This window comes from Microtus oregoni, unplaced genomic scaffold (assembly GCF_018167655.1).
Source record: "Microtus oregoni isolate MIOR12 unplaced genomic scaffold, Mior012 000047F_ref0000412, whole genome shotgun sequence".
In the NCBI taxonomy this organism is placed as follows: domain Eukaryota; kingdom Metazoa; phylum Chordata; class Mammalia; order Rodentia; family Cricetidae; genus Microtus; species Microtus oregoni.
Window position 1 is genome coordinate 3,741,191 of NW_024543221.1, and position 21,354 is coordinate 3,762,544.

General features: G+C 47.0%; 1 protein-coding gene across 1 annotated transcript in view; it reads right to left on the minus strand.

Moving 5' to 3' along the window:
- LOC121435810 (kinesin-like protein KIF28P) overlaps nucleotides 1–20,637 on the minus strand; it is a 43,100-nt gene extending 22,463 nt beyond the window's left edge. Inside the window, exons 1-10 of the mRNA XM_041635276.1 lie at nucleotides 20,551–20,637; nucleotides 16,744–16,935; nucleotides 13,496–13,699; nucleotides 11,470–11,505; nucleotides 10,524–10,748; nucleotides 7,141–7,295; nucleotides 4,724–4,835; nucleotides 3,098–3,165; nucleotides 1,153–1,262; nucleotides 275–384 (exon numbers count right to left, since the gene is read on the minus strand). Coding sequence (XP_041491210.1) covers nucleotides 275–384; nucleotides 1,153–1,262; nucleotides 3,098–3,165; nucleotides 4,724–4,835; nucleotides 7,141–7,295; nucleotides 10,524–10,748; nucleotides 11,470–11,505; nucleotides 13,496–13,699; nucleotides 16,744–16,935; nucleotides 20,551–20,634 — 1,296 coding nt within the window. The 5' untranslated portion in view covers nucleotides 20,635–20,637. The remainder of the gene's footprint in view (nucleotides 1–274; nucleotides 385–1,152; nucleotides 1,263–3,097; nucleotides 3,166–4,723; nucleotides 4,836–7,140; nucleotides 7,296–10,523; nucleotides 10,749–11,469; nucleotides 11,506–13,495; nucleotides 13,700–16,743; nucleotides 16,936–20,550) is intronic.
- Between the last annotated feature and the right edge of the window lie 717 nt (nucleotides 20,638–21,354).

The window sequence follows — 21,354 nt, forward strand, 5'->3', positions numbered from 1 at the left end:
CACAACATGGTCTGTTAGGAACTGGCCATGAAAGTGAATACTAGCCAGGAGGGATGCAATAGCTCAGGCTGATCTACTGTCCCCAGAGGACATTCACACTCCTTAGTCCTTCAAAACTGAATCCCCAACATCTGTCTTCCCTCGTCAGTATGCCATGATCTCCTTGATCCCTTCAGGCCCCAACTCTGCCCTCACCCAGCCTGGAGCCTGACAGCAGCACTGGCTGTCAGCTGTGTGGAGAGAGATTACCACACGTGGACAGCATGAGCCTCACCTGCGAGAGAGCCGCGCACTGCTCCTCCCATTCCTTCCGCGCCTGCTCCAGCAGGTGGGCCCAGGTCCGAGTGCCCAGCTGCCATTCTGCCAGGAAACAAGCCGAGTGCTCTAGAGGGAGGAAGGGACTTTAAGCATGGGGCATCAAAAGGGAGACGTGACTGCGGAGGAGGAGCGGGGAAACCGAGCTGCTCCTGCGCGAAGACTCATCCGCTCAGTTCTGCGCCAGGTGGTACCCTGGGGTAACTCAGGCATTAGAACACGAAGGACAATTCACTGGGAAGCCTGGAGCTCAGAGGTCCCCTTTTCTCCTTTTCACATATGCAGGCATGTGACCACCTGTTCAGGGAATTTCCATCTGCCCAGAGGTCAGAAAATAACAGATTTGTCTTGCACTTTTTTTTGTTCATGTTTCATGCCTGGGTTTATAAACAGTGAGAATTAGATGCTGCATGTGTATAGACACCCAGCACATCCAGAACTCTGTGGTCACCGTATGTGTCTGCTCTAACTCAGGCAGTGTCTTGTTGCCATGGATGCCTGAGTTCAGCAGGTCAGCATATGAAGCCTGGACGAGTGTCCTGATTGGCGTGCCTGCCCCGTGCCTGCCCCGTGCGTCCTCATGGGCGCACATGCCCTGTGTCTGAGCCGTGCGGGGAAAGCACAAGGCCGTTGTTCACGTCAGTGGCGAATGAGACCACACTGACGTCAAAGCTGAAATGTTTCAAGGTTGAGCCAGAAGATCCTTAACAAAACGTGGCTCTTCCCTCCCACCTGCGCTCCCTGGCCAGCCCAGCTGCTGCGCAGGCCACCACTCAGTCCTTCCAGCTAGCGTCTGGAGTCAGGCGTGGCTGAGCGTAGCCTCCCGACTTGATTTACCTTCTGCTCCGGCGTCCCTGAATCTGAGCAGCTGCTGCTTGCTCTCAGCCCTGGATGCTCTCGCCAGTGTGCACGTGTTGACCGTAGCTCTGTTCTGAACCCTTTTAGCCCTGTCACATGCAATGACAAACATTCTCTCAGGCCCTTTGTAGCCAGGGCTACCCGCCCTGGGGTAGCAGCGGTCAAGCTCAGATCCCAGGCAGAACCAGGCTAGTTTTCCCTACCAGTAGTGTCCAGCCTTTTGCCCCTGTGTCATCTAAAAATTCCTTGGGCTACATGCATCACTAGCCTGGGTCGCATCGTGGGCCCACGAGCCAAAGGCTAGACATATCTGCAATCATTGAGACCAAAACTGACCTCAGTAACCTACATGATTCCCACAAACTCACAAAGCTCAGCTGAGTCCCGTGCTAGGCTTCTGAATATCCCGGGTCCTGAACACACTTGGCTAATTCAAGAATTTGAATCATCAATAATTAAAACCCTGGAAACCACAGGCTGATTTTTTTTTTAACTCTTTGGGAGCCCATCACCCAATTCCCCAAAAAACACACAGAGGCCTATTCTTACTTATAAGGCCTGGTCTTAGCTTATTTTGTTTCTTGCCAGCTTTTCTTAAATTACCCCGTTTATCTTTTGCCTCTGGGATTCTACCGTTCTCTATTTCTGTTTTCCTTTCTTCTCACTCTGTGGCTGGCTGTGTAGCTGGGTGGCTGCCCCTGACGACCTCCTCTCCTTTTCTTGCTCCTTGATCTTCTCTACCCAGATGTCTCCTCCTATTTATCCTCTCTGCCTGCTAGCCCCGCCTATCCTTTCTCCTGCCTTGCTATTGGTTGTTTAGCTCTTTATTAGCCCAATCAGGTGTTTTAGACAGGCAAAGTAACACAGCTTCACCAAGTTAAACAAATGCAACGTAAAAAACCACAACACATGTTTGCATCATTAAACGAATGTTCCACAGCATAAACAAATGTAAACTATATCTTAAAATTATATTCTACAACAGGCTCTAGTCAACTCAGGGATTTCTGTTCCTGTCCCTACTCCCAGTGTCACCACAGAAAGCTCAGACATACCGTAACATGACTTATTCTCTGTGAGAAATTCAGATTTAACGCTGAATCTTATGCCATTATTATCTTGATGTCAGGGGTTAAACACCAGGGCTTTACCACGGGGCCTCAGCCCCACAGGTGTTTTAGGCTTTACCCTTTTATTTCACAAAAGAAATTTAAAGATTCCATGAGGCTTGTTCCAAGCACAAAGTCGGGAACGGAGTTCAGAGAACACAGTGTCTCTCTGTGTACAACCCCTCCTAAAATCTACTGACAGCAGATCGCAGCAGTAGGCAGGAGAAAGGGAACATTCCAGAGGCTGCGAAAGCCGAAGCTCCACCTACGGATCTGAGCTCGCACTCGGACGCTGGGAGAAAATGGCGTGGGCACGCTACGGTACTGCATCTAAGCTGTGAAGAATGAGGGCAGGGGCGGGGGTGGGATGTGGTTTTCACTCCCAGGAAAGGGCAGATCACGACAGTCGGTTCCCTGGAGGCATAATCTGAACTGTCGGGTTTTATTGTTGTTTTGTTTTTTGAGGCGGGATCTCACCTGGATGGAGCTCTTAAACTCACAGAAATCCACCTGCATCTGACTCCCACGAGCTGGGATTAAAGGCGCGCCACCACGCAAAGGCCCAAAGCACAGTTTTAGCTTTTGAGCATCCCTGAGAGAGCGGCACAGTAAGTGGCTTGCTGCAGACCCACCTCTCCAGGCCCTCCTTCTGCTCCCACTCATTTTAGTTTCATTCCCGTCTCCCCAGTCACTTGATTCTCCTCCTGGACTCCCACCCTGAACACCAAGCCATCGAATAGCGGGGCGCCAAGGGAAGGGAGCTGTAACACGGGACACGGAACACTATGACCGGTTGCCGCCCACAGAGCGCTTACCTCTCAGCGTATCTCAGGGTCGACAAGGTTTCCTCATAGCAGATATCAGCTGGGCTTATGGCTGCAATCTGGAACCATCCGTGCAGACTTTTGTCATCCAGGGGTTTTGGATTTATTTTTTTAACATTGATGCTATTAAAATAGCTAATATTTGGGTTGAGGGGATGGCACTGCCAGTCAAGTACTTGCTTTGCAAGCAAGAAGAACTGAGTTTGATGCCAGAACCCACATAAAAATGCCACGCATGCTGGCACCCACTTGTAATCCTAGCCCTGGGAGGCAGAGGCAGGAGGATCCCTGGAGCTTACTGGCCAGTGGCCTAGTCTAATTTGTGAGCTGTAGGCCGGTGAGAGACCCCGTCTTAAAGGAAGTGGATGACATTTAAGAGGAAAATACTCAAGGTTGTTGTCTGGCCTTCACACACGCACACACAGAGACATGTTTGCAGTTCTGCCTGTACATACATGCATGTCATGCATGCACATGCTAATAAAAAACTAATCTTCATAAAGCAGCTTATAGCATTTAATTTCCAGTATTATTTGAAGTTTAAATTATTTACTTTTTGGATTTGTTTATTTATTTATTTATTTATTTATTTTATGTCTATGAATGTTTTGCCTGTGTGTGTGTACCAACTAAAATCTGGTTGTATACATGCAAGCCTCACCTGCACAACCCGGGCACTTCTGTCACATCTTTCTGGCAGTTAATGACTTCCCATGACTAACCCCACTTTATAGGGCCAATAATAACAATATTTTTTTCTCCTAGCCACCTGCCTTCTCATCTCCCTCAGAAAGCAGCTGCCTGAGGGCTCCAGGATGACAGTAAACTGGATGCTGCTCCAGCCACTCCTCTTGCTGAGCGTGAGCCCACCAACTCCCAGCTCTCTCCTCCCCCATGTTGCCCCATGCCTGCAGGAAGTAGCCAGACTTGAGCCAAAGCCCCTTTATCCAAAGACAGCCTAAAATGTTGGTCATAAGCATCACCTCAGCTCCCTGTTACACCTTATGCAAAAAGTCTGGAATGTAACACCAAGCATCCATCTTTGGAAGCTCCCTCCCCCTCCCCCTAGGAGTTGCCTTGGTCCAGACTCCACCTCCAAAAGAGTCCACCAAGCTGCAGACCACGCCCACAGGCTGTTTTGGCTGCCGCCCAGAGAAGAAACACGTGGTCTTTGGGTTTTGCATGGCTCCCTCCTCCCCATGCTCTCCTGGCCACCTGGGAGCGCTGCAGTAAATGTGGGCATCTTTTATTTGGTCTAATTTGGTCTGATTTGAATTATTTGCGTCAGCGGAGAGGCTCGTTTTAAGAATATTCCTAACACCAGGCTGGAGGCGTGGCTCGGTAGCAGAGCACTTGCCTGGTGTGTGCTAGGTGCTGGTTTCTGTGCCCCATCACGGAAAGCAATATACATTCCAGTAGCAGCCCCAAAAGCTGCAACGAAGAATAAGATATTCAATGTGGTAGAAGCCTTGCCACACACCGCAGCGGGCAGGCATCAGGTCTGTGAGGTGATGAAGTGGACGGGGGCCAAGCGCTGAGTCCTGGGTGTGTTGAGAGTGATTTTAGCCACAGAGCACTAAGAGCTGAACCAGTGTCACGAGTTCTAAGAGATCTTACCAGTGTTGTCCGGCTGTTTCCTCCCAGAGCCGACTGGAGCAGTTTGGTCAGAACAGAATCTCTGTAGGGAATGTGCAGGACTTTCTTCCCCATGGCTGAGTCAGCCAGAGCACTGTGAGAAGGAGAAAACATTAAATAATTAATGGAAGGGATTAAGAAGAAACCGAGTCTCCATGGGTAACTAAAGATGGCTCACACATCCCTGCGGTGGCTCTGTGTTGTGTGTGGTTTGATGCCCCCTCCCCCCCCAGTAAGCCACTTTTTATTTCTGCCTCCAGGGAGCCACCATGCTTCTCCTCACTCAAACCATGCACCAAGATAAATCCTTCCTCCCTGAAGCCACTTTAGGTCAGAGAGAAGTTGACTAATCCACCCTGTGGCAATAATAGCATAGACTAGCAGACACCTATACAGGGATGCCCAGGCAAGACAGGACATAAGCCAGAGACCCTCAAAAGACAGGACCTGGAGAGAAAGACAACACTGAGCTTAAGAACATGGCCTGCTCTTGCAGAAAACTCCAGTTTGATCCCACACCCACAACAGGTAGTTCACAGCCACCTCGAACTCCAGCTCCAGGGGATCTGGCTCCCTCTTCTGGCTGCCATGAGTACCTGCACTCGCAGGTGCATACCCACACACATACATATTGACGTACACATAATTTTAAAAAATTTAATTACAAAACTCAAGACAATTAGGCAAAGATGAATCAGATGGCAAAGGTCCGCTTGTTTGGGTGGTGTGTCAACAGGGAGGGGCGTGCCTTGGTGGGGAGAGGGTGTGAAGTTAAAAATTACTGCATACATACACTCATATTCAAGTGATAAAAAGTTTGGAGGGGGCTCATTGGATGGGGCATGAAGACTAGCGTTCTGATTCCAGCACCCACATAAAAGCGAGGCAGGTGTGGCAGCTTGAGAGGTGGAGACCAGAACTCTCCCTGGGAGACCCCCAGAGCAATCTGGCTAGCTAAACTAGCTGAACTCTGTTGACTGAGGTTTCTGTCCTGTCCGATCCTACAGACTGACTCTTTCATCCTCTCAGAATTTTCTTGTTTTCATTGCCCCGCCTCTACTTCCTGCCTGATTGCCCCACCTATACTTCCTGCCTGGCTACTGGCCAATCAGCATTTTATTAAACAAGTACAAGAAACAAATCTTTATGGGGGTAAAACCATTGTCCCACAGCAGATCTCTCAGGCTCCCTCTTCATCCAGAAACCTCACCTCAGTAAGCACAGCGAAGAGAGCTGAGGGGGGCGATTCTACATAAAGGAGGCATCCCTGGTCTCTGCACTTACGTGTACATGTGTGTACACGCACCCACCCACATGTGTGCCCACACACTTACAAACACCTCTCTGACAAAAAGAAAAAAGGAAAAGAGAGGAAAATAAGGAAGAACAATAGTGGGGAGGGATAGGATCTCAGCCCACATGGTAGATGCCTCCAAGAGGAGAACACAGGGACAAAATTCTGCACCAACTACTTCGGTTGATGGAGAGAATATTTATTTTGCTAGTGTTATTCTGTAAAGCATTAATTAGTTTTAAATATACAGGAGAGCTGGGCACGAACCAATGATGCCACTGTGTAGCGAGCTGCGTGGAGCCACATCTGATAATCAGCTCCTAATTATGGCTAAAATCTGACTTATGCTGTGATCACGCAATGATTGTCAGCTGCTTGCATATGTGTGAACCTATGAGCAGTGCCCACCTGGCAATCCGGGGTTGGCGGCCCGTGCCTTTTTAAGGGCTGGGAGAGGTTTGCCCAGAGAGAGAGGGAAAAGAGAGAGAGAGATACAATTGTTAAAAAAGGTCCTGAATAAACTGTCTTCCTTGCGGGTCGAGGTTGAACGTGACACCACTGTATCATGAACTAAAGGCTATTATTAATCTAATCTTATTTCATTTACCTTGGTAGGTTTGGAGCTGGGAATAGGGTCCAGGTCTTGGGCTCACTAGGGAACTGGAGTACCACCCTCTGTTCTTTTAAATGTCATTGTTTCACGCCATGACATGGTTGTCTGAATGAGAATAGCCCCAACAGGCTCATATGTTTGAATGCTTGATCCTCAGTTGGTGAAACAATTTGGGAAGGATGAGGAGGTGTGGCCTTGATGGAGGAGATGTGTCACTGGGGTGGGTTTTGAGATTTCAAAAGCCCACACCATTCCAGTTAGCTCTTTCTGTCTCCTACTTCTGGATCAAGATGTGAGCTCTCAGCTACTGCTCCCATGCCATGCCATGCCTGCCTGCTACCATGTTCCCCTCTATGATGGTCATGGATTCTAATCCTCTAAAACTGTAAGCCCCCAATAAATGATTTTTTTCTATGAGTTGCCTTGGTCATGGTGTCTCTTCAGAGCAATAGAAACATAACTAACAAGAATATCTGGGTGCTGGCCACATACCTGATGACATTCCCTAAACTGGTCAGGCTTAAATTGACCCTGGATCCCTCCCTCAGCTGGTCTCCTTCTGCTCCCGATGATTTCTGCCTCTCGCTTCCTGCCAAGTCCACCATATTGATGCTGGATTGTTTGGTGAGAGCCGTGTCCAGGAAAACCTGTAGAGACACACCTCGGGCTGTTAGACTGATGCCTCAGAGACAGACTGTCCCGTGATCTTATGTGGCTCTTCAAGGTATATCACAGACTCCAATCATAATAAAGTAGTGAGTGGCAGCTGTCACTGAAGGTGTCGTCTGTGTGCAGTGACAGTTGTGGTGATATGAAGAGAAATGAAAAACTGGTCAGAGTATCAGATTAACCTAATTGCTCTTCATCTGAACCATGCGGCTTAGGCTAGGCTAAAAATATATATTTTTAATAACACTTCATACGTGACAAGGGTCATCTGTCAGGAGCCGATAACAACTGGGAGAATATTGCTTCAAGGATAGCCAAGAACTGACCAATTAAAAATATGTCCATAGTATGCTTCATCTACACACCCCAAGGACAGAAAGGAAGGGGCCAACTGAGAACAAGCTTATGTCTTTACTTCATTTGCATAATATCATGCTTATTGAATGTTGTGCCCTTTTGTAATCATTTGCTGTCCTCAATTAGGTCCAGGTATGCAACTTAGGTGAGAACTGGTGGCCTTGCAAGACTGTTTATAAAAAGTCCTGCAATCTCTGGAAGGGAGCGCCTCCCGCCCTCACTGCATTGAGTGTGCTGGACGAGTTCCATGCCTAGGCTCGTATTGCGTGTTGGAATAAACCTTGATTTTGCATCCAAGTCCCAGATCCCTGGTGGTCTCTTTGGGGGGCAAGAAGTCTGTGCACAACAATATTTTGTTTGTGCTTTAACAAATAAAGCTTGCCTGAAGATCAGTGTGCAGAGCTAAGCCACTAGTTAGCCATACCGGCAGGCAGTGGTGGCACACACCTTTAATCCCAGTACTTGGGAGTCACGTGCCTTGAATCCCAGCTCTAGGAAGGTTGAGATGAAAGCGATATGGCTGGGCAGAGAGAGGAATATAAAGTGGGAAGAGACAGGAGCTCATAGTGTTTAGTCTGAGGATTCATAGAGATAGGATCCTGCCTATTCGGTCTGAGCCTTCGGAGAGGTAAGAACTCTAGAGGCTGACTGCTCTGCTTCTCTGATCTTGAGGCAAGCCTTATTTGTTAGATCACAAAGAAAATGTCACCACAGATAGTGACAGTGCCATGTTCCTGGGTCCAAGTGTCCTGCTTGCCTCTCTCCAGTTCCGCGAAGCTCTTTTGAGGGACATATGAGGTAGCTGTCATTACAGACATTTCAGTAAACTTTTAGCTCATAAAATGCTGTAAAGCCTTCATCATTACGAGCATCCTCAGCTGTTCAGCTCTGTGGTCCTGCAATGAACACACACTAGAATTCTACAGGGTTTCCTCCTGGATATATGGGCTTTTTTTTTAACATTTAAAAAGAGTTTCCATTTATTTGCCTTCACCCAATTTCTCCTCTTACTCCTAAATAAGGAGTTCAAATAACAGGGTGAACCGCATATACAGTATATAAATTTTGCCGGGCAATGGTGGCGCACGCCTTTAATCCCAGCACTCGGGAGGCAGAGGCAGGCGGATCTCTGTGAGTTCGAGACCAGCCTGGTCTACAGAGCTAGTTCCAGGACAGGCTCCAAAGCCACAGAGAAACCCTGTCTTGAAAAACCAAAAAAATAAAATAAAATAAAATAAAATTTTACTAACACAGCAAAATTCGTCCAGTGACCAGCACTTAAAATGTACAGAATTCTCTGTTGTGGGATATCTGTTTATACTGTGTGAAGATGTATCTCTGTGATTGGTTTAATAAAATGCTGATTGGCCAATAGCTAGGCAGGAGAGGTTAGGTGGGACCTCCAGACAGAGAGAGGAACTCAGAGGTCTTAGAATCTAGGCACAGGAGACATGCCAGTGAGACACGGAGACAGGTATGCAGAATGGAAGAGAGGTAAAAAGTCATGGAGCAGAATGCATATTAATAGAAACAGGTTAATTTAAGTTATGAGTTAGTTAGGAACAAGATTAAGCTAAAGGCCAGGCTTTCATAATTAATAATAAGTCTCCATGTCATTATTTGGGAGCTGGAAGTCCCAAAAGAAAGTCCAACTACAGTTCTGTGTGTGTGTGTGTGTGTGTGTGTGTGTGCGCGCATGCATGTGTGTGTGTGTTCATGTTGTGTATGCATAGGTGCACATGTTGAGTATTCATGCACAGGACAGAGGTTGCTATCACATGTCTTTCTCAACTGTTCTACACTTGATTTTTGAGGCAGAGTTTCTCGCTGTCCTGGAGATCACTGATTTGGCCAGACTGCTGGCCGGCAAGTCCCTGCAATCCCCGTCTCTGTTTCCTCAGTATTACGGTTATAGAGGCAATGCTGCCATGCCTGGATCTTTCACATGGGTACAGGGGATTTGAACTCAGGTCCTCATGCTTCCACAGCAAGTGCTTTACTGATAAGCCGTCTTCCCATCTCTAGAAAATTCCCATCTCAGCCTCTCAACATGCCTGAAAACATCCATCACCCCAGTTTACAGAAGATGAAACTGGAAATTTGAAGGTGATCCCCTCAAAAGCTTAGCACTGGCACCTAACGGTCAATTATGTATCCACTGTTCCTGGTGTGAACATGATGGTCACCTTTATTGCCGGTTCAGTTCTGAGAGGACAAGGGTCGTGTAATCACAGCTGGCTGTGGCAGTCATCCAGGACTCAGGAACAACTGTTTCTAGAACAAATTAGGGATGTTGCTCAGAGACGTCCTGGCACCCACCGAGGAGAATGGAGACGAGAGATCCTCTCTGGTTGATCAAAGGCTTTAGTTAGTGGACTTTCCAAGGATTTCCAAGAACTAATCTTAGTCGATCTTTGTCTCAGAAAGGTGCTTCGGCACCTAGCTGTGTCCTTGGCTCATGGCTGATCCTCAGACGGGTAACCATGGGCCTGCTAATCTTAATTCTCCATGATGGACCACAGTCAATGTCTTCACAATGACCCCTTTACCAACTTGGCCTCAAAATTCAATCCTCAGAGTGTAAAATTTTGCTTGAGGAAAAACAGCCAGCCATGTCCTGTGGGCACTCTGGGGATTGGTTGCGGATCACAAGGCCACTCTGCCATAAGTAAAGAGCCTGCGGAATGAAAGGTGGGCAGGGAGAGCAAGGCCCTCAGCTCTTCCTATCCAAGCCCTGTCATTTATGGTTGGAAGCAGTTACCTCAGCCCCCTGGTCCACTCTGGACAAGTTCCACCATACGACCCCCACCCTGCCTCCGGGAGCCTGTCCCACAGATGAGGACTCCTACCTGCTTCAACTGGATGGTGATGACCATGTGGGACCGGCTGCTGCTGGCATTCATGTTGGTCGAAGCTGTCATCCTGGTTTTTGATGCCTGCTCCATCAGCTTCTCAATTTGTGCATAATTCTCACAAGGCACCCACTTTAGCCCTTCCACAAAAAACCCCATCTGTTGATCTTCCCTGACTCTTAGCCCTCCAGGAATCTTGGTTCTGGACAGCAAATCTCTTATCTGTAGGAGGAAAGAGAAGCAGAAATGTCATCCAGTTTAAGAATGTAAGAATTTGCCGGGTGGTGGTGGCGCACGCCTTTAATCCCAGCACTTGGGAAGCAGAGGCAGGCGGATCTCTGTGAGTTCGAGACCAGCCTGGTCTATAAGAGCTAGTTCCAGGACAGGAACCAAAACCACAGAGAAACCCTGTCTCGAAAAACAAACAAACAAACAAAAAACCCCAAAAACCAAAACCAAAAACCAAAAAAAAAAAAAAAGAATGTGAGAATTTCATTTCCTTCCTTATCACTGCCTGCAAAATAATTAATTGATCCTCAGTTAATAGGAGTTAGGTGTCGAATTAATACTGAGTTTCCACAGGTACCAGACAGCCTTATAATTGAGCTAAGTAAGAAACCGGGAAATGTAAAAGGAAGACGAGAACGGCTGGACGATGGTGGCAGCGCAAGCCTTTAATCCCAGCATTCGGGAAGTAGAGGCAGCCATGGTCTTCAGAGCGAGTTCCAGGACAGGCTCCAAAGTTATAGAGAAACCCTGTGGGCCACATCCAACATGGGACGACTGGTGACAGAGTCCTCGGTGCTAATAATCCATGGAGTCTGGGCACGGCTCAGTGATAAAGCCTGTGCTTAGGGTGTGCGAGTATCTGGGCAGGCAGAGAGAGAGAGAGAGAGAGAGAGAGAGAGAGAGAGAGAGAGAGCAGAGGATGTTACATATTTACCTGTTCATTGTAGATTTCCAGCATGCTAAACATGACCTGCAGAGAGAACAGAGAGTCAGTGCTGTCCTGAAGATCCGGAGCGATGCAGCCAGGACATAAACGCTCAGCAAAGGAAAAGTTAACTAACATCAGCTGCAGTAGCTGTTTCAAGCTGCTCGGTGCTCAAGGGATTTTGTGGCACTGGAAAACCTCCCAATATAAAATTAAAAGAAAAAACAAACAAACAAACAAACTCAAACTGGCCTGGGGGCAGAAATACTGGTCACTCAAGCATGGGGACCTGAGCTTGGATCCCCAGCATCCACCCACAGGCCAGGTAGGACTGTGCTCACCTGTAATGGTGGGGGTGCAGACAGGAACAGCTCTGGGCTCGCTGCCTGCCTGTCTATCTAAAAAACATCAAACCCCAGCTTCAGTGAGAGGCACTCTCTCAAAGGAACAAGGTGAAGGGTGGTGGAGGGGACACCTATGTCCTCCTCTGGCCTCCACACATGGACACAGAAGCATGTATAGATACGTGTGCATGTACTTTTATATTACATACTCATACACAAACATACACAATTAAAAAGAAAAGGAAAATGCACAAACAGGGATTGTGGGCAGGCCTGCAGTTCCAGCTCTCAGGAGGTTAAAGTGAGAAGACTCATTAGAGCTTGGATGGGAGGGGAAGAGGTGGCTTCTGCCACTGGGTGATGTTGGCAGGTTTTAGGATGGGCTTTACAGAGTGATTGGCACTGTATATACTTCATCGACTAACCCAGGTGATCCAGTAGTTTCTAGAATGGGGTCTCACTACCAGCCCACAGGTTCTGCATCTGTGCTCACGGCCAACAATGGGTCAGAAGCCGTAACATAAAAACCCTGTCTGCACCAAACATTCAGGCTCTTGTCTTCTTTCTCTTGAGTCTGTTCTCTGCCACCTAGGACGAGCAGAGACAAGGGCTGTGTCTACAGGTGTTTCCTGACATCTTACTGTTGTGTTCTGGAGCTGGTCACATCAATGACTGCCACTGGAGTCTTCAACGGGGGGACAGTAAGACCGCCCTTGGTGCTTAGGTGTAACCCAAGGGTAGAACGTGTGCTTATGCCATGTTCTTGAACCCATGACTGTCACCATATGTGACATATGTAGCTCTTTTAGGAGACATATGTAGTTGGCATTTTCTTTTCTTTCATAAGCGCCCGTCCACACTGTTACCTGTTTAAAAGGGTTTTTCAGTCTGGCTCTGTTTTATTGAGTACCTGTGGCATTCTCTGACCCCATGAGCTAAGCCTTAAACCTAAGCAACAGCTAGGCCCTTTGCATTGGGCTCTGCCCCCTTCTCAGGTCTGTGAGAGCAGATCCCTAACCACTGTGCCTGTTCGGTAGCTGCATTTAACGGCCCCAGCTCTAGGAAGTCGGTTTTACTTAGCTTGTTATTTCTGCTCAGTGTGCTGGCTGCTCAAGGGCTCTGCCTCACAGTAGGCCTCTTAAGGAGCTGTATTGTTTTGTTTCAGCTTTCTCAGACCGTAGCCCGGCAAGAATTCTGCTCCCATAGGCATCAGCCCTGTTGCTGCCACTAAAGGTAGCTTTAACTAAATCTCTACTGTCCTAATTAGGAATAAGGCTAGAGATTCAAAGGCTGGGTGAGAGCCTTTGAATCTCTGCGAGCTCAGAGAGGTTGAGTAACAACTAGCTAGTCCTCTCTCCTTGCTGGCATCCTTAGAAGACCTATGCTTCCTCCTTGCCAAGCCAGAAAAGCCTGCGCCACTCCAAATCCCAGACAGACTTTCTGGGTCTGTCTCTCCCAGATGCCCTCTGAGGCTCTGGAATTATTTTTTGTTAACTAGTTGCTAACACAGCCTCCTGACCCAAGGTTAATTTTATTTAATTAACGCAAATGCAAACTCGGACCCGGTGTGATTGACTATTCCCCGCAACACACATATCAATCCGAAAATACAGACGCTGGTGCCTCCCACTTGTGGAAAATGAAAAGGTGCATTTCCCAAGAGAAAGGATTCTAGAATAATGGATGCATACCTGGAATTCTAGGTTTTTCTTTTGCATCTTAATAGCTTGGAAGAGCTCTTCACACACTCTTGGAATAATACCCTTGTTTGTGCCAAAGCCAATCATGGAGTAGCTTTTTCCAGAGCCGGTCTGGCCGTAGGCCAGGAGAGTAGCATTGTAGCCTCGCCAGGCACTGTCTAGAATTCCCCTCCCAATATCATGGAAGACGTGGAGCTAGAAAGGAAATTGTAACTGTCACCAGCCACGGTGGCTCTAAAGCATTTCTTCAACACACATATGAACGTGTGCAGTCACACAGCACAGACCCCTCCACAGAACTGTAGTTTGTATCCAGGTGGCCGCCCAAAGGTTTAGCCCCCCAGGTTAGTAGCACGCCGAGGCTGTGGGAACACCCTGGCCTCTTTCTGTCTATTTCCTGCCGTGAGATCTGTAGTGTTGCCTCCCCCAGCACTGCCTGCTCTAATGCGGTGCTTCACCACAGGCTGAGAAAGCGATGGGCTAGAGCTGATGAAATGAACAAATAGGCCGTGACTCTTCAAAGTGAATTATCTCAGGTGTTTTTTATACGAACAGAAAGTTGCCTCATGTACACACCCTTAAAAAACGAATCTCTCCTCAGTGCTCAGTGCCCACTGCAGAAAGGAGCAGAAAGACAGTAAGAGCTAGAGGTCAGGGAGGACCCGAGCAATGGTGCTTTTAAGACATGGCAGGACTCACAAGACCCGCACAAAGGCAAGCAGTCGCCAGTCCAGCACCAAGTGCAGAGGGCTCATGAGCTTCACTCCCAGCTGAGGAGAAACTGACAGTTAATGGCTTCTGGGGGGGGGTCAATTTTCTTTAAGGGTATGACCCCTGGTAAGTTGAGAGGTTCCAGTCAATGGCCCCATATTCCCGAATAGATGGACAGCTAACACAGGTCTCTACGGATAAAGAAAGGAAGGAGGAAGGGAGGGAGGGAGGGAAGGAGGGAGGGAGGGAGGAAAGGAAGGAAAGAAGGGAGAAAAAGAAGAGAGAGAGAAAGGGACAAAAATTGGAGGGAGGGGTGGAAGAGTGTTGGGGAGGATCTAGGAGTTTAGGAGAAGGAGCAAGGGGTGAATTCCATAAAAACGCAGGGTGTGCATGCATAAAATTTTAAAATAATTAATAAAAATATAAAATCTGTTTAAATTTTTATTATTGTATGTTTATGTGCCCCATGTGTGCCTGGTGTCCTTGGAGACCAGAAGAGAGCATCAGACCTCCTAGAACTGGAGTTCACAGACAACCGTGAGCCATCATGTGACTGCTGGGATTGAGCCCAGGTCCTGTGGAAGAGCAGTCAATGCTCTTAACCACTGAGCCAGCCCCTAAGAATATATGAAAACAACAACAATAATAACAAACCTTGAAAAGCAGGCATGATGGTAGAGTGCTTTGGGAGGCAGAAGCAGAAAAAAAAGAAAACATTTTTAAAAGTGGAACCATAAGATGCTTGCACCACAATTGCTCAAAAGGCAGTGTGGTCTGGCACCTTTTCTTTCTGGTCATGGCCATTGTGGCAATAGTTATCAAAGAATAGAACAAGGAGAATCAAGGAATCCATCTGTCACAATATGTACCTTTATGGAATTTATGTAGTTTTTAATTCTGAGAAAGACGTACACACCAACATAGCATGATCTATGATGGTAAGCTCTTCATCTCAGCACTTGGGAGGCAGAGGCAGGCGAATCTCTGAGTTTGAGGCCAGCCTGGTGCACAGAGTTAATTCCAGGACAGTCAGAGCTACATAGAGAAACTCTGTCTTGAAAACCAGAAAACCAACAACAGAAAATGTATTTGTTTCTCATAGGAAGGAATAAAAAGCTGTATGCCTTTCATATCAGCACTCAGGAGGAAGAGGCAAGAGGATCTCTGTGAGTTTGAGGCCAACCTGGTCTATATAACAACTTCTGAGCTAGCCAGGGCTGCATAGGGAGACGTTGTATCAAAAAACAAAACAAAAATAGGAATACAAAATTGTACTATAAGGGTTGTGTGGTCTATAGGATTAATGAAATTTGACTGTAGTTTTCAAGAACACTGTGTCTATACTTTTGCTCAAAATGTATCTGAATGAAGTTATCTGCAGCTCTTTTTTTTAAAGGTTTATTTGTGTGTGTGTGTGTGTGTGTGTGTGTGTGCAGGTACCCTTGGAGGCCAGAGCGGGTTGTTGGATGCCCTGGAGATGGAGTCACAGGTGATTGTAAACCATTCATCGCAGGTGCTGGGCAAGAGCAGCCAGTGCCATGACCCACTGAACATCTTTCTGTCCAGCCTGGTGGTTTAGCAGCTGCTTGGCAAACCTCAGACTCCTTGCTGACTCTATTGGAATCTTAGAGTTTTTTGTTCTTAGTTGAAATTTTTAAAATTACATTTATTTTGTGTGCACACATGTATTTGTGTGTGTGTGTGGGGGGTGCGTGTGCTCACCACAGTACATGTGTGGAGGCCAGAGGACAATGTGTGGGACTTGGTCCTCTCCTCCCACCATGTTGGTCCCAGGGATTGAGTTCAGGTCATCAGACATGGTGTAGGCGGCATCTCACCAGCCGTTGTCCTGAATTTTCATAAATTGAAAGTTTCAAGTAGTACAAAATTTTGTTAAGTACTAGGTAAAGAGTAGAAACATTTCATAAACATTTTAGTGGTGTAGTCTTTCACTGGGATGTGGTGTGGCTATTATCTGTATGCTGAGAAATCTGGGACATCTTGGAGTTACATTTCCAGTTTCTTTACAACACATCATTCTGTGACCAAACAGAGAAAAGATTTGTCTTCATTTTGTCCTTCTTTGTTAATTGGCTTTCCATTGTTATAATACCCAAGATATAATCATTTTATGGAGGAAAGATTGGTTTGGGCTCATGGTTTCAGTTCATGCTCAGTTGGCCCCATTGCTATGGGTCTGTCGTGGCACAATGTACCATGGCAGGAGCATACGACAGACTTGCCTCCTGAAGCTGGAAAGCAAGGTGAGAGAGAGGAGGGGCAGGGGTCCCCACATTTCCTTCAAGGATATGCTAGGACTCTAAGTTCCTCCTACACGGTCTCTCCTCTCCAAAGCCCTGAGGAGCAAGGCTTAGCAATCATATGGTTTCTGAGGATCTGAACTCAGGTCTGCAGGCTCTGGGAGCAAGTGCTTTGCCAACTAAGCCATCTCATTGCTCTGGCAGGGATAATGTTGAAGGGAAAACACAAACCACAAAATCTACCATTGAAGTTTCTACGCGACTTACCTGACTTGCAAATTTACTGGTCGGATTGGATGGAATAAGGACACCATCTTTGTCCTTTTGAAAGCCATCATGAGACCAATAGGCCAGGTCAAAGGTGAAGGTCTTCAGATGCTCTCCGTTCTTAGGGTCTCGGATGGTGGTGCTTTGGGAATGCATGGAAATCACACATTGGCTTCCAGAGCTCTTCTCTCTCTATAGTCAGGTTATAAATTCAGAATTAGTGCACTCCTGCTGGAAGAAGTCACGTGTCCCGACCACTTGTGGTGGTTTGGATGAGAATGGCCCCTATAGGCTCATATTTGAATGTTTGGTTCCCAATTGGCATGGCATGGGCTCTGCTCACGTGGTTTTTAAATGAGAATGACCCCTACAGGCTCACTTTTTTTTTTTTTTAAATGCTTACCAGGTCTCCTGGCTGTGCCATTGTATATGACCATTTCCAACGTAAACATACATGGAATAATTTTATTTTTATTCTTTTTTTAATATTTATTTATTATGTATACAATATTCTGTCTGTGTGTATGCCTTCAGGCCAGAAGAGGATACCAGACTCCATTACAGATGGTTGTGAGCCACCATGTGGTTGCTGGGAATTGAACTCAGGACCTTTGGAAGAGCAGGCAATGCTCTTAACCTCTGAGCCATCTCTCCAGCCCCCAGGCTCACTTTTGAATGCTTGGTCCCCAGTTGGTTGACCTGCTTGGACTTAGGAGCTGTGTCACTCGGGGTGAGCTCTGAGGTTTCAAAAGTCCGATCATTCCAGTTGGCTCTCTTCTGCCTGTGGTTGTTGTCTTAACATGTCTCTCAGCTACTGCTCCAGTCCCATGAGTCCCCAAATTTAATGCTACCTTTTAAAAGTGGCCTTGGCCATGGTGTTTTGTCACTATAAGAAAAGTAATGAAGCCCAGTTTATGATGTGGACAAGGTTATTATTGGTGGCCTTTGAGAAACTGGGCACAACCTGCCATAAAACTTGACAACAGAAAGAACAGTCAAATATACAAAGGGAAAAAAGGGAGGGTGGGTGGCACGTGGGCTAGAGAACAGGAATGGTGGTGTGTGATTTGTTCCATTCCCGGACTCCAGGAAAAAGATAACCCCGTGTAATCTTGGTAGCTGAGCAGACGGGACGTTAAGTCCAAATCGTAGTTCTCACCTTTCCAGTCTGCTACCCCCGTAAAGGGTGAAGCATCTTGTAGGGCAGAGGAATGGGCTCCCAACTCCACATTATAAGAAGTGGAGCCAAGATTTTATCTCAGAATAAGCTTTAGAGGGTGACTCGGACCTCCCAAGGAACTCACTATTGCACTGGGCCTATGACGACAAGGAATGTGTCCACCTGGTGGACACAGGTGCTGAAGGCACACGGGCTCACGGCAACTGAGGATGCTTTCTAGGTCACATAAAGTAACTGGTGGACGGGGTAAGACCATCAAAGAAAAACAAGTGTTTTGTGCCATTCTAGTTTGTACTAATATCCCTGGTCCCTCAGAACATTCTGGGAGGTAGGTATTCTATTAGGAAATACATTTTAGATATGGGAAAGGGAAAACAGGCTGTAAAGGCAATATTGACCCTTGACCTCCTCCAGACCCTGTAGTACTTAGTTTTTTCATGCCCATGACAAAGTACTTAAGCAAAGCAATTTAAGGGAAGGGCTTACTTGGGCTGTTTCAGGTCACTATGTGGGTTAGGTGTGATGGTGGGATAGCTCGGGGACTGGTGGGCAAGAGTTTGTAGCAGATCAGGAAGCAATGATGGGGCTCTAAGTAAGCTCAAGCTGAAGGTCTTCGTAGCTTTCAAAGGCCAGCGAGGCCCTAGGTCCCAAAGGCTCCACAATCTCTGGGAAGCAAACATTCTGACATGCAGGCCTGTGGGGGACATTTCCTATCCAAAGCATTTAATACAACACGAGGAGGCTCACAGTAAACACAGACAATATAAGCTGCCGGATGAACCTGATGCTCCCATGGAGAGGCTGACCGAATAGAGGATGGGACATGACTTGTGGAACTCAGCCAGACAACCTCCCATCCCAACCATACACAGGTGCGGGAGGAACCTGCGCCTTCTCTTGGTCTTGTGCGCACCGCCCTGACATCAGGTGGTATATCTATAGTGTCCATAGAACTGGACGGTCTAGGTCCTGCTCTAGAGTAAGCCACACAAGCCACTCAGCAGATTGCCTGGGAACTTGGTACCCTTCCTTGCTGGTAAGACCAGACTCTGCTATGGTGACACTGCTAACCGGTGAAGACCGGAACCCTTCAGAGGACACAGGAAATAATGCACTCAACCCATCTACCCATGAGGGTATGAGTTGGTAGCTCAAGATATCTGAGACATTCCTAGGGGTGACATGGGGTGCGTGTGTTGTGTGTAGTGTATAAAGTGTACACTTCTCATCTGTATGGCAAAGATTCTCCTTGCTCATGTAGTGTGATGTCTATGCCCACAGGAGCAGCCACATGGGGTTGGGATGGTCTCCATAGGAAGCATTTTAAAGGGCCACTGCCACAGGAGGTAACTGAGTGCCTCCTTGCCAATCAGTCAAGTTGGCGCCATTTGCAGATTCATGAGCAAGGCAAGAACAGGACAAAAAGTACCTCTAGGTTTTTGGTCCCAGCTTTGGAAAGAAGCAAAAAATCAACTCGACACTTACCCTTTATTGATTTAAAAATTCCTAGATTTGTGTCTGTTTTGCCGGTATTATGTGCATGCCTGGTGCCCATGGAGGTTAAGAGGGCACCAAAGGTCCTGGAACTGGAGTTATGGATAGTTGCTGGTCCCCATGTACGTGCCGGGTCTTCTCCAAGAGCAGCCAGTGCCCTAAACCACTGAGCCATCTCTCCAGTCCCCTGGATACTTCCCTTTAGAACCAGCATTTTCTGGTAGTTGTAAAGCAACAAAACTCACTGGTTACAGTGGGCAAAGACAAAGGGCGGACAGCAGGCTCCAGTGGTCACAATGGGCACAGCGCAGTTCTCTGCCTGGCAAGCTCATTACAGCACAGTATCCTCTCTCTTCCTGCGGCATTCCCCACTCCTGCAGAGGGGCTTATGCCTGGAGGCTTCTGATCTGTGTGGTATGGACAGTGCAGGATGAGACACAGCCAAGGGGAAGGGGCGGCCTCATGTACACGAGATCTCAAGAGCAGACTCCACAAAAAGCTATAGATTTGCACACAAACCCATTAACACTGTGTCTCTGCATGGTCTCATGACTTAGGTCTTAAACTTGATTCTCCTACTGTATGCTGTGTGGGGATCACGTGTCCACACGACAAGACCTACTTTTATGAAAGCAGATACACTTTTCTGAGTGTTTTTGAGACAGGGCTTCATGTAGCCCAAGCTGGTCTTGAATGCCCAACACAGCCAAGGATGACAGCTTCCAGTCGGCTGCCTCTCCCTCCCCATGTCTAGTTTGACAGAGGGCTGGAGAGTCACCCTAGTGTCAACACACGGTGGGTGAGCACTCTATCGACTGAGCTACATCTCTGCCCCCATACACGTATGAAAAGCAGACACCACACATTTCTATGTACCAAACTGCATCGGCTTAAATAATTATTAACTTGACAGTATTTCTCTTGTCAGTTTTTTTTATTGTGCTACTTGTACCAAGGAATGAAATTATTTACTAAATTATGCTTAGATCTTTGTTATTCATTTGACAAATTCATTTAAATAAGTTCAATATTTCATAAATGACAAGCAGCTTAAATACAAATTCAGGAACCGTTATTAAAAAATGAATAAAATCAGGCAGTTATTGTCACCAAGGCAATGAACATGGACTGACCTGGCTGAAAGGCCGCACGCGCACTGCTACTCTCACACTGTCCGTGCTCGGCACAGGCGTTTCCCCCATTTCCTCATTATCCATAATGCTATTTGATAGAAAAATAACACACAAAGCACACTGCTACACTCCACACGAAAACACCCAAAGCTTAGCTGACAAAGGCAGTCTGTTTCTAGGTATCAATTATTAAGGGTCCTGTCATAGATTATTCAACAACACTTATTTATTGATGGATTTCCTAGCCTCCATCGAGTGCCATAACTTGTGCACACTCACACTGCAGAACAGAAGAGGGCGTCTGTCTCTCCTTCCACATCTACTCACACTCTTCCACTCTGCAGATCTGGGCCTGAGGTCCTTGGTCATTGCAGTTTTAAACCTGAATACTAGGAGGCTTCTGTGATTCCGTAGCTTGCACAGCATGGGTGTCTACAGTCTGTCCGGGCTCCTCTTCTCAACGCCAGGCACACACCAGGTGGACTGAGTATTCACATTTATTTCTCAAATCCTTTCATGAGGTTGCTAAGAAGCAGTGAACCGGTCAATCTAACCTGGATAACTAGTCTCTAAATTGAGAGACAGGATAGTCTTTAAAGTTACTGAACAAGAAATGCCAGCATTATAGTTAACCAATGCATTACTGGAAAATTACTCTTTTGAGGTAGATTACACAAAATTTGTAAAACTATAAAAAGGCAAAATCACATGCCCACAAACCAAATTCAACACAGTGCCAGGCAAAGCCCAGGAAAGTACATGTGACGATTAGAAATCTGAGTAACAGGTTCAAAGTGCATAAAT